The 12,773-nt window shown below is 42.1% G+C and overlaps 1 protein-coding gene and 1 pseudogene across 2 annotated transcripts; one reads left to right on the top strand and one right to left on the bottom strand.

Moving 5' to 3' along the window:
* Window positions 1–388: 388 nt before the first annotated feature.
* Window positions 389–3,067, bottom strand: LOC104966153 (BRISC and BRCA1-A complex member 1 pseudogene; annotated as a pseudogene).
* Window positions 3,068–3,786: 719 nt separating this feature from the next.
* Window positions 3,787–11,915, top strand: ushbp1 (Usher syndrome 1C binding protein 1). 2 transcript variants are annotated; one of them, XM_010795302.1, is made up of 14 exons: window positions 3,787–3,906; window positions 4,804–5,027; window positions 5,273–5,409; window positions 5,936–6,099; window positions 6,316–6,471; window positions 6,636–6,883; window positions 7,428–7,568; window positions 7,713–7,801; window positions 7,934–8,039; window positions 8,302–8,536; window positions 8,819–8,980; window positions 9,656–9,753; window positions 10,327–10,449; window positions 10,856–11,915. In XM_010795302.1, exons 1-14 carry the CDS (start codon window positions 3,901–3,903, stop codon window positions 11,019–11,021), a joined length of 2,055 nt encoding a protein of 684 aa, XP_010793604.1. In that variant the 5' UTR covers window positions 3,787–3,900; the 3' UTR covers window positions 11,022–11,915. The 2 variants fall into 2 exon arrangements, with proteins under 2 accessions (XP_010793604.1, XP_010793602.1); XM_010795300.1 differs by having other exon boundaries at window positions 4,801–5,027.
* The last annotated feature ends 858 nt before the right edge of the window (window positions 11,916–12,773 follow it).

The raw sequence follows: 12,773 nt of genomic DNA, 5'->3' as shown, positions 1-12,773 counted from the left end.
CGCCAGCGTGATACAGTATAGCCTACTTGATTTTGTAATTCTGATTACGTAAACGCCGCTACATGTATTCGTTACAACCCCAACCCTCTTCTAGGCTACTGTCCCCGCAGTCAGCCTCTCTGTTGGACCTCTGTCGTCAGCGGGGCTACTGCTATGGTTCGTCGCGGACTAGCGAAGCGCACAAAGCAGTGACTCTTCACCAACGAAGGATCACTTCTTCTTCAAGGCAGGGAAGTTCGTAGTACGCAGTCTACTGTCCCGCAGCGGCTGCCTCTTCTGTTGGATCTCCGGTACTGCACCTTACTCACGAGATGTTGTAAAAAATGGGTGGGGGGCGAACGCACTAACCACTCCGCCAACGCCACAGTCACCCCCGTCGTGCGGGCCGGATGGTGGCCCGCAGGCCGCCAGTTGGTGGTCACTGATTTAGACGTTCTGTATCACTCCGCCATCCGCTTCGCCACCAATGCCCCCTACAGGACACACCACTGTGACCTGTACTCTCTGGCTAACTGACCCTCTCTTGAGACCAGGCACAACATCCACTGGCTGATGTTTGTTTATAAAACACTCCTAGGCCTCACCCCCTTCTACCTCACACAATTACTGCAACTACGCCCACTCCCAACCTCCCAACGCACAACACCCGGTCAGCTACAAACATCCTGCTAAAGATCCCAAAGCCCATACATCCTTTGGCCGCTCCGCCTTTCAGTTTGCAGCAGCTGATCGCTGGAATATTACATTACATTACATGTCACTTGTTAGACGCTTTTATCCAAAGCGACTTACATACTCAATCATACAAAAAACCTTGAAGATGGACACCTTTATCTCCCCCGCACCTTCAGGGACACTATTACAAACACCCTGGTACACACATGCAACTGCTTTGCCTGATGCTCACTGTCTTGACCTCTCTTATGCATTGCCATGGAGGAATGAATGAATGAATGAATGGATGGATGGATGAATGTTCTATATCATTTTAATGGCTGATTGAACCACAGCAGTATTGTTTTAGAGATGTTATATGTTTAACTGCTATGCCTGTCATCTCTGCTCTGTGTCATTGTGTTGTCTCCTGCGTTCTGTAGTGCCCGGAGTCTGTCTTTTTATTTTCTTCCTCCCAACCCCCATCCCCTCAGGAAGCCTTTTGCCTCCAGTCAGGTCATCATTGAAAATAAGAATTTGTTCTCAATTGATTTTCCTGGCTAAATAAAGGTTCTACTACTACTTTTAAATTGTTAGTTCAGATCCACTAAACTCACACAATAACATAAACCAGCTATCCGAGTGAATCAGTGGTAAAGCAGCAGACCTTGTTCAGCAAGGTAAAATTACACATTTTGAGTGTGGTGGCTTTAAAAATAGAGCATAGCACAATAGATATTGCCAAATTATTGCCAATAAACAGCCAATTGATGGACGAGTACCTCATAAACCCCTACTTTAAAATCTTAATGTAAGGTAAAACTGTCATGAGGGCCTACCACTTTCTCTGGACAGTTGACACGGGGGACTCTGAGCTGGTACTCTGCTGGGGGAGGGATGGGGGTGGTCAGTGTGGGCGGCTGCTGGGTGGGCTTCGGCCTCTCTTTGGGTGCCACAGCAGCTGTGGACAGAGGGACTGTGACCCCAGCCGCTGCGGCTGCTGATGAAACTACAACTGGAGCTGCTGTCTGAGCTACAGCGGCTGACACGGTGGCGGTTGTGGAGCTTGGGGGGCTGTCGCTGGTGGAAGCCTCGCCCTCGCCCTCAACCCGACTCCCCACAGCGGGCTGAGGTATGTTGGGGTTACTGTTCCCCCCCAGGCTGCCCGTGCTGCTACGACGGTCCTCAGCACCTTCAGGGTTGGAGCGTGTCCGAGGGCGAAGCTCCACCACGTGCTCCTCTCCATCGGCTGGACCCGGCTCTGGCGTCTCCATAGATACTCAGGTTGCTAAGGAATGCAAATAATGACTTTGATTGGTTGGCAGGTTTGATCAGTCATGACAAGAAACTGTTATCTCACCTAATATGAAATGTCAAGTCACACACACACACACTAGAGAAATGCAATCACCCAGTTCAACACTGGACTGTGTTGTGTTCATGTCTGTATGCTTTAACACTGTCACACTGTCATGTGTTCTTAGGTAGAAGTTTTAATGTATGGTTGTTATGTTAGTTGTTGCACCAATTAAAATGATTTTGACTATCAACAGGGACTGCATCAGTCAAGAAACATAAATAGAATGTCAATATATGTAAATAAATATGTAAAACACATCTATTTATAAAATAGAAAGATGTGTTTTTTTAGGCAGAAACAGTTCAAATATAGTCCAAAGAGTGTGCGAAAGTTCACAGCACAATGTAAAGATGATATTCGCAACTATTTACCAACATAATGATCCAAAATGTGCGTTAAAGTAATTTTGTCATCCACAGATTCGAATGCACGGTCCACCTTATGCCTACTTCCTAAATATATATATATATATATTAGTATTACCAATATCGAAAGTCCAATCTATAAATGTCTTTAAATGCTAAAGGATGAAAACAAGAGCTATGTATACAGTTTAACACAGGTCGTACAGTGGTTAAAGAAAAGCTGGATGAATCGGAGACTTTCCCACATTGTCAATAATAACTTTATAGTCGTCTATCTCCTCTCAAAATCACGCCAGTATTTTGAGTCTGGTGGTATGAACGAAAGGTGCAACTTGTAGCTAACCGGAATAATACATACTTTTAGCTGTAAATGATGGATAGATTATTTACTAAATGCATCAATGAATGCGTCCAGAGAGAGTGAGTCCATTCAAGCTAACACAGGTGATGTGTGGTGACAGAGCAATGTGAGCTGTTAGCATTAGCTTCAGGAGAATTACAAGTCGAGACACATCAAATGTTACATGTTAAGATGTTCCGAGAGACTTACGTGATAGGTAACTGTGAAACGTTCAGGATTCAAATAGAGTGAAAGTCATTGAAAGTTGTACAATATGTCAACGCCGAGCTAACATTTGTTTTGATCGGACTACTTCCTTACCGGAAATGACCAACTCCGGAACTACGAAGTAGCACTGAATTGTGGGTAATGGAGTTTAATGTGAAGGTTATGAATTTCTTCCTACTTATCTTCCTCTTTTCCTTTTCAATATAGTGGTAATTTAAGTTGTAAAAAACCGATTTCAGGAGTAACAAAATGTGTTTGAAAAAAAAATAAAGCCTTCAAATAATGCTAATCCATTTTGTAAAATCAGAAATGAATAATTTACACATGTATTCTGTAAATGTATTTCGTAATATATTTCACTGTTTTGCGTGATGCACAAAGACTCACCAGGAAGACAACATTGGTGAGTGGTATCACTGGACTTGGAAATCTCTACAATAAAAGGATATATTGTATAATCATGTTTTGCTTTAGTTGTTCACATTTGGCACAATGCTGCAGAATCTGTCAACATACATTGAATTACAAAATAAACAGTTTTTACTGCAGAGATTCAAAAAACCCACACAATTTAACAAGCCACTTAAGTTTGTGTCATGGTCGAAATTGATCATAACTTCACACATTTTTCGAATTGCACACCATCATAGTACATACTCCATTTTGCAGAACAGTTACAGCATGTATCCAGAGTTTACTCACTGGTGACTATAAAAGAAGCATTGAAGCTAAATGTGGACAAAACAGGAAAGGACACAAAGTGACGGGGAATGGGTGGGGATGTCTTTCTGAGTGTTTTCCACTTACTTCATTCATCACACTAAACGCTGTTAGGAAGACACTCGGAGGGCAGACTGCAGCAGTGACTAACTAACTACTGGAAAATAAACACACAGGCTGTGAACAAATTCATCAGGAACAAAATCCCTGCTGCAGACATCAGGCTTACCACAATGGAGGTAATTTATGATGAAGTTTGTCTCAAAAATAGGTCACTAATGATAAAAGGTTTTTGACTTTTAGTATTGTATGTTAACTGGGTACATTTGACAATTGGATGTAGAGAACCTCTGACCTGTCTTCTGTGGAATGGTTTGCTAAGATGGTGCACTTTGTCTTCAAACAAGATCTCCAAAACGGAATAATTAGACAGAATTGCAGGAGCTTTAACCATCTACTATTGTGTTCATGAAGCAGTATATATTACTGCATGGCTTCAATTTATCATATACATTACATTATTATTTTAGCCTCTGAATTGTAAATGTGAGTGTTTCTCTGGACGCCTATTTGAGGTGCCTCTTTGCTGTTTGCCCAGTGCATGCTTGGATATCCTTCCTGTGACTGTGAATAGGAAGCGGTGGGTATAGTGGATGTATTACGGGCTGGATAAGGAATTTAAAGTATGTTGCCAACAACCACTTGCACAATATGTGTTACAATTCACACAATCAAAACACAAGTGTTACAAAGTTTACCATGTTGACAGATGTATAGGCATCATATATACTTTAAAGCAGATTAGTTTAGCCAACATTCTTTGTGAAAAACTAAATATGGTTTGGTCTACACATATTTTCTAGACAGGAAGTTTGATCTCAGGATGTTTTAGTTTCCTCCTTTTCCGCTGCTCGAAACAATAGCCACTAAACAGTTCAGCAACAATCTCTTGTTCAATAGCATAACACATTTGTCAACCTGCAGCAAGAACAAACACTTTATGTGTTTTATATTGGGACACATTACTGTACAACTGCAGGGGAAAAGGAAGCCATTTGCTGCAGTAAGAAGCTAAATGAATGCCTTAAATAAGGTTGTTTTATTTTATATCCAAATACCACTTCATGTGTCAGCAGGATTCCTGCCTGCGTCGATGTTACAGCCTGGATGCTGGGTCAGTGTGTGACAGGGAGGTGTTGACCCTGAACCAACATGCGACCTTTGACCCTGAGGGCTCTGACCCCACAGCAAACCTGGACCCTTCCCCAGCTGAACTGGCTCAGTGTGAGGCAGAAGTCGGCACTCTGCTCAGCATCATTGCAGAACTGAACAAGAAGATGGGGTCATTAAAGGCACCAAGGTCAGTGAAGAGAGTAATTACATATGCAATTTCTGAAGGCTTGTCACGTATGAAAGCCACAACATTGATCTCCAGAGTGAAACCAAATGGATTTGGTTTCACTCCCAATAACTGTTTTGTTGGAGCCATGTTTGTCTTTACATATTTTCCCATCAATAAATAATATATTGGTCTGCTCGATTGTCTCAAAAATAAACACAAGGGTATTTGTTAGTAGAAATGTTAATGCTGATGGTGTTCTTCAGTGAGCCAGGAGACCTGAGACCACCAGGACCCTCGAGGCCTCTGGTTCCAGACCTCCTGTCCCACAGGCTGTCCAGAGGATTCCCAGAGAGGAACATCACCTCTGCTTCCACATCCAAACCTCCACGGACCAACCGAGGTAGCATCAACACAGCGAACATAACTCTGGGTTTATTCGGGCACAGATAACTTTTGACAAAATGTGCAATGGGAATTTGTGTTGAATTGGCAAGGATTACTTGATTACTTTTTTGATTACATCTAAGATACGGCAATTTTATATATTTTTTTCGAAGGCAACCAATGCTACAGTATATACTCATAATAAATGCATCACACATGTTGTGTGCCATATACTGTATATGGTTTGCGCCGGTGCTTTTTTCTATGGGGAGATTTGAGTTGACTCAAATGCTCAATATAGAAAACATTTAAATGTTTTGTTTTATTAAATAGAAGGAACTAAATATGAAATAAACTTAAATGTTTATATCTGCTTTTTTTGGTGTAAAGTGAAATCAAACTGTTCAATATTTGTATAACATATATAATTACCAAGTGATCCAAAAGTATTTAGATTAGATAACCTTTTTCTTATCAAAATAATAAAGCTACTCTCACTTTTACTAACATGATTAATTGCACCTATACTTTGCATCCACTAGGAGGCGGCGGTGTAGTGTGGACTAAACTGGAGGAGGTTTTAACGTCATTGGAGGACTCCATCAGCTTTAAGAGGTCCTGGGCGGCCCCCATCACCACTGCTGACCAGAACAAGCAAAGGGAGCATCTGAGAGCCGCCCAGGAGAGCTGGGCTAGGTCCACACAGGTATCAAAACTGTGACAAACTCCCATGATTCTGCATTTAAATGTTCATTATTAAATGTGCAAATGTAGGGTGAAATGTGACACATTTGTCCAAAAATCAACTTGTCATGAAGATATTTTTGGAATTCAGTATCAAAGGATTAATTCAGCAGAAACATCTGTCTTTGTTCAGGCTATCTTTAGACTACTATCAACCACTTTTTCTCACTCCTTGCAGATGTTGGAGGAGATGGAACTAGAGTTTGGGATCTCATGCCCACCAGGCCTGCCAAAGGACCAGTATCAGGAGGACATCCTGGATCTGGAGAAGAGTCAGGAGGAGCTGGAGAGGGCTCACAGCACCATCAGCCAGGTGGAGGAGGAGAAGAACAAGGTACACAGGTTTTGTCTGATAAAGAGCTTAAAGAGAAACATAAAATGCCAAAAACATAAACCAATTCGAGAAGTGTTAGGATGTTAATGCAAACCTGGTTGTTCAAAACAATTTATGAGTTCAAAAAATAAAATAAATGTAGCACCTGTTCTCTTCTCTTTCAGCTGGTTGGTCTCCGGAAGGCCTGGAGGTCAGGCTGCGGCTCTCCTCCCTATCGGCCCCCAGCAGGAACTCTCAGTCCAGACTGGGCATCTCCTCCCTTCCCTGGTTCACCGTTACTCCACAGACGGACATCCAGAGCTGGGATGCCTCTGCCTGGGGGTGGGGAGGGTTCTCCAGGGGGCTCTGTGAACTCATGCAGTCCTTGTCCAAGCCCTGTAAGCCAGGAGTCTGAGACAGAGCGACTGAACAGGTGAGAATCAGTCAAAGTAACAAACATCAGCCACAGCACACTGTCAACACGTATAACTACTGAGTGAGGTGTTTCAAGGACATATGGACATTCTAAATGAATTGAAGTAAACTGGGACAGCTTTTAACAACAGTGGAACTGTCCGATATCAAAACATCTGTTTACAACTTGGGTGGTATAATCCAAGTCCCTCATACTGTATGCTCACTTCTTCCCAAACACATGCATTTTTGCTTAAACCTTAATATGTAAACTATTTCAACATAAAACAGTTCTCAACCGAGGAACGTTTCTCGAAACCTTAAGAAAATATTTTAAATAGTATAGTTCAGCGAATATGCAATATCCAATTGATTTCAATTCATCAACACTTTGATGTTCCGTCCACAGTTTTCTTCAAGAATTAAAGGTAATACGGGTTGAGTAATTGATGCACAAATTGTGGGTTAAGTAACTCAACAAATGCGGTAAAACTGTTTCTTCCTCGATGGAAACAGTTTGTGCTGTTTTATTGCTTTTTAACCTCATCCTCTCCTCATTACAGGTGCATTGAGAGGCTGAGGGCCAGAAATGAGCGACTGAGTGCAGCTCTGGAGCGAAGGAAGGGAGAATCGGAGCAGATCAGTATGAAACTAAACAGACTGGAGGCGGACTGCTCTGCCCTGCAGATGGCTCTCAGATACTGGTACACACATAAAGCAAACCTGACTCACAAGTGCCAAGGACATTCAAGGACATTCAAATAAATGTGCACAGGTCAGCTATCTGACAGTAAAGTAGGTTCTTATGTTGTAAAGGTCGTATTTGTTTTTGTGGTTGTGATTGACAGTGAGGAGTGTGAGGAGGCCTACAGCGAGCTCCTGTCACTTTATGACGCCAAGAAGCAGCAAAGCATTCCTCCACAGACAGACCCAGCAGGTGTTTGAATACCGTGTTTTAATACTATTTACAACTCAGGGCACACATTCACTTATATACACAGTAGGTATGCGTGTCATTTACACGCACACGCACACACAGTCGTGCTCACAGTTTTTTTTATCTCATCAGAGGCGGTCAGAGACAGGCAGCAGCCCGACACTGAGGAGTTGTCCACCTCTTTCTCAACAGCAGGAGTCCCAGAGGAAACAGAAACACAGAGAACTACAGGGCAGAGGTGACGTTTTTAAAGATCTCTTTGTGGATCGAAGCTCAAAATTAGGAATGGGTAGAAAGCAAAACATGCTTTGTCATCATTGACAAATGGAAATTGCAAAAAGAAGAATATTGCATATATCATTATACCTCACAACTAAAGATGTACATGCTATTAACTAAATGATTCAGTAGCTATCTGGTATGTCTTAATCAGGTGACACATTAATAAAGAACTTTCCAATGTCACATGTTCAGTCACTGACTATTATGTAACCTCGCAGGACCCCTGATTTGGGGGTGCGAGAGACTGTTCTCCGTCAGCAAATCGAGCGCCTAAAAAGGGATCGGGCTTCCATTTGTCTACCTAAGCCAAGCCCAGGAGTCGAGAGCAAAATGAGCCATGAACCTGGTCAACCAGCTGGACCGAGAGGAGGACAAGTGGCTAAAGATATTGTCAAAACTCCTGATACCAAGAAAGAGAAAGCTTCCATCTTCTATGAACTCATCTCTGTCAGGGTAAGAGATGTGTGTCTTCCTTTGTGATAGAACTACAAATTATGAAAAACAGCCAAACCTTCCATGCAAAGAGATCTTGAGATAAAAGAGTGGGCATCCTGATATTCTAATTGCTAAGGCACATACAACATCACCCCAGCTGGCAAAATGTATACACAACAACCTCAGAAAGGGAGTGGATAACATATTTACTTCTTGTGTGTCTGCCACTACTAGACACACAGCTTTTCTTATTCTGTATCTGTGTTCAACTCTTTGTATTCTATGGTTTAACTGCTTCAGGAGGAGATGTCAGATCTACGCGCTCTAATCCGCCTGAAGGAGAAAGAGTTACGGTGTCTGGAGTGGGGTTTAATGGCCCAGAAGGCCCAGGAAGCAGCTGGAGCTTTCGTCCCAGAGAGCCTCAGAGAGGAGGCGGTGGAGGATCGTAAGACCGAGCAACAGGTGGGACACACTCCTGTTTTTTAATTCAAATAATACAAAGTCAAGGTGAAACGAGCAAGAGGGAGCAGGACGCTGGTCTACTGTGGCAGACCCGATTCAAATCTGGGTGTCCCACATGGGAAATCAAACATCTACCAAAGCAGAATCCCTTCAGGCCAGGAGGGATATTTTGGTTCCACAAGGTCTTCTGCAGGGCTGTCCTGGTGCTGCAGCAAGGATTCATAGCATTTCTCATTGTTGGATGAGAAAGAGCTGAAAAAAGTTACTTTAAATTTCTCCTTTCTGTCAATTACTGCAGACACAGGGCATCAGAAACAACAGGATTAGGCTCAAAGGTTAACATTGCCTCCAAAACTGTTCCTTTTCTTCCTCAATATTTCATTTATGGTTTAAAATAACACAACATTTTTCGAGATGCACTTTGTCAGACTCAATAACTGATCTTATATCCTTGAAATATTTGAACCATAATAACAATGGCTTCTGATTGCAGCATTGTAAATATTATTCTGTTTGAACCTAGAGATCCCTACAAAGACAAATACATATTAAGGGTTGCAAGATGGATGGGATGTCAAATAAACCCTTTAGTGACATATCATAGACCCCATTAATACATCATTTAATTTGGTTTTGAGCTTTCAAAAATAATGATATTTAAATGTTATGTTTCAGAGGCTCTGTGAAAATACAGCTCACCTAGGAAGTGATATGGAAATCGCTGATCCTCGAACCAGACCCATTCTGAAAGAGCTGCAGGCCGTCTTGCAAAGGTGAGACATGTGACATTTCTCTGCAGTCCATTGTTTAAGGCAATAACACGGTAAGTATGACAAAACATACTTATCAGTGATAGCAAATGGAAGATTTTTTTTCTCTCTTTTAAAGTGTCTCAAAAAGAAAAACTGGTAAATTATTAAATGTAATGTGTTTACATCTTGGTATTCATCGATGTATTCATTTTTCAAGGAAATGTACCTGAGGAGGGAAGTTGGTGTAGAAAATGAATCATTCAGACATGCCTGGTTTTATCTGTTGCTTAGGAACACGATGAGCAGAACGTTGATATAAAGGGCTTCTTGTTCTCTCCATCAGGGGCTTCAGAGAGCATCCTTTTCTTTTCTGACCTCGAGTACTGAATACTTCTTAACAAAGCTCTGCTGTTTGCATCACACACCCAATCACACATTCTCTCTTGTGATTTAATGAGTCACAGACCCATAAAGACAAGACATTCATGATTCTTAACATGATTTGGTTTCTGTACACTAAGGTACTTTAAGTGAAATGAACAGGCAGGTATTATGTTTTCCTTTTATTTGACCTGATCTTACTTTTGTTTTCAGAGAACAAGCCCTGAAGAAGAGACTGGCTTTAGTCCAAGACTCTCTAAACTCCGCTCTGTCAGACAGCACGTCGCACAGGAGAGACAACGGAGAGCAGACTGCTCGGCTTACACAAGCTCACAGGTAGGTATCACAGGAAAAGTGTTTTCACGAAGAAGCTCAAAGATATTTAAAAAAACATATTGAATGGCTATGATATGGATGATCGGTGAGGGAAATTAGCAAGTAAGACCCATTTTTACAATCTATGAGTAAGACGTTACAGGATTTGTAGGTTGTTTTATTCTGATCCAATTGCTCTTGTTGGGTTTTCATAGCATCATTTGATCAAGTTGTACACAAGAACAAAACTTGGGTGGAAAGCTAGGATTTGTATGTTCTACATTATGTTGTTTTTGCATTTAGTTTAGAGAGAAAACACTTATAAACAGGGGAAGGTCTTTATAAGTATTCAGGTTTGCTTCGCTATTTTATTTTTGTATAATAAAATCTAAAATAACCAATTCTGCATTTGTAACTTCCATTCCAGCAAAGCGTTGAGTTCGTACCGGCAGATTCGCAGGAAGTACCGGGAGCAGGTGTGGAGGCTGGAGCAGAAAGTGGCGGCCATGACGGAGAGTCACCACCATCAGAGTGGAGCGGCGACAGCAGCTGGGGAGGCCCCTGAGTGGAGAAGGGAAGAAACTGTTTTATGATTCCTCAGTGTATAATGGACAGCCCTGCTAAATTCAAGCTAATTATATGTATTTTTATAATTGTTAAAGTATATTCCATTTGATACAGATATATATATGGTATGTAGGGCAGCAGAACATGGAGCACATGGTCAGTTCTGCCGTTTCAACCCTTACGAGAGTCACCAATAAATTGCATCGGAATCCAAAGCTTAACTCGTCTAACAAGACTCACACATCACAAGACACATTCCTTATTTCAGAGAAACAGCTGTCATGCAGTCATGAATGTGTGAGGCTGATTCAAGGACTGAACCCTCTGAGGGCCTCGGGACTGACCTCGAGAGCGCACATGTCCTCTTTCCCGTACAAGCCGACTGTACAAAGCAACTCTCGACTGGCCGTGCTGTCACAAAGCTCAGAGAAGGGGGATGGGGGCCAGGACAATGGCTGATGTGCACACAAAATGTACGGCCAGCCCATTTGTCTTCTTAGCACTTAGTTCTCGCCATCTTGCTCTTTCTGCCTTTCACTATTTCCACTTCTCTCAAACAAATTACACTCAAAGCTTATTTTCATACTTATTTATAGAAGCTCTTCTGGTCCATAAATATAATCTAGAATTCAAAATGTGCTTTAATTGTAGTGCTTGAGTAGTACTTAAAAAAAGAAAAAGGAAAGTAATGCAAAAAGCCTTTTAAAAGTGTCTGAACAAAGCTTGATGGTGCCATAACGTCATTCCCTGTTAGAATTAGCCGCTAGGCTGGTTATTAAGCCTGCCTTAATGCGTTGCAAATAAGTGATGTTCAAACAAGTGTGTTCCCACCTTATTGTCGCATCAACTTTAAGAGCACTAATATACTTGATCACTTTTTGGCCCATATTTTGTTGTAAATGTCAATGTTATTGTTTCAAGATCTGATTTTGTAAGTATTAAAAAAAAGTTGTAAGACTTGGTTTGGCTTTGTGCATTTCATTTGAATTGTTTCCAATCTTCACAAGTTAAACAGGACGGTCATTTGGGGGAAAAATGGCCCTGCTATTATCTTCCCTTCATAAACATCCTTTGCTCTTTACCTCTCACTCACACCTCCATTTCTCAGTTCTTACCCTCCATTTTCTCTCGGTCCATCTTCTCTCCTCACTTATTCCTCTATCATCTCCATCCCCTCCCCTCCCTCCAGCCGACCCCCCTGCCCTGATCCAGCTGCAGCTGTGCCCGGCGGTCAGGAGGTTAAGGCAAAGGTTGAGTGTCACACCCACAGGGTCACAGTGATGCCTGCCTGTTGTGTTAGCCTGTGAATGGGGGGGTTCAGAGCTCCAGACGAGGTGGCGAGCCCCTGACGCCCTGACTCCTGCCTGAGCCTGCCCTTTCTCGGGGCAGAGGTCACTGCAGAGGGTCTTTCCTCTACGCTCCCCCAAACCTCCAGGTCACCATAGCTATTGTTGTAATAGCTGCCATTACAGCAGATGATACAATTATCACTGCATCCAATGTCCACTCCTCCTAAGATCTATGTTGAGCTTCTGAGATCATCAAAGGTTTTTTATACAACATGAGTGTTGTAACCCCTGGGTGAGTCTTGTATCAAAGATCCCACTTTATGCTCAAAAGTCCCCTGGTTGGTGATGCATTATGATATACTGCAATATAGGATTTATTCACAATGGAGCTCATTTTGGCCACTCTATATGTTGCAAATGTATGCCATGCATTGTGTTTATTCATTGCCCGACGGTGTGATATAGATTCATATTAAGCAATGTATAGAT

The sequence above is a fragment of the Notothenia coriiceps genome, unplaced genomic scaffold (genome assembly GCF_000735185.1).
Source record: "Notothenia coriiceps isolate Sejong01 unplaced genomic scaffold, NC01 NC01_scaffold00037246, whole genome shotgun sequence".
In the NCBI taxonomy this organism is placed as follows: Eukaryota; Metazoa; Chordata; class Actinopteri; order Perciformes; family Nototheniidae; genus Notothenia; species Notothenia coriiceps.
The sequence above is the reverse complement of the archived record's forward strand: the minus strand, read 5'-3'. Positions and strand labels throughout refer to the sequence as shown.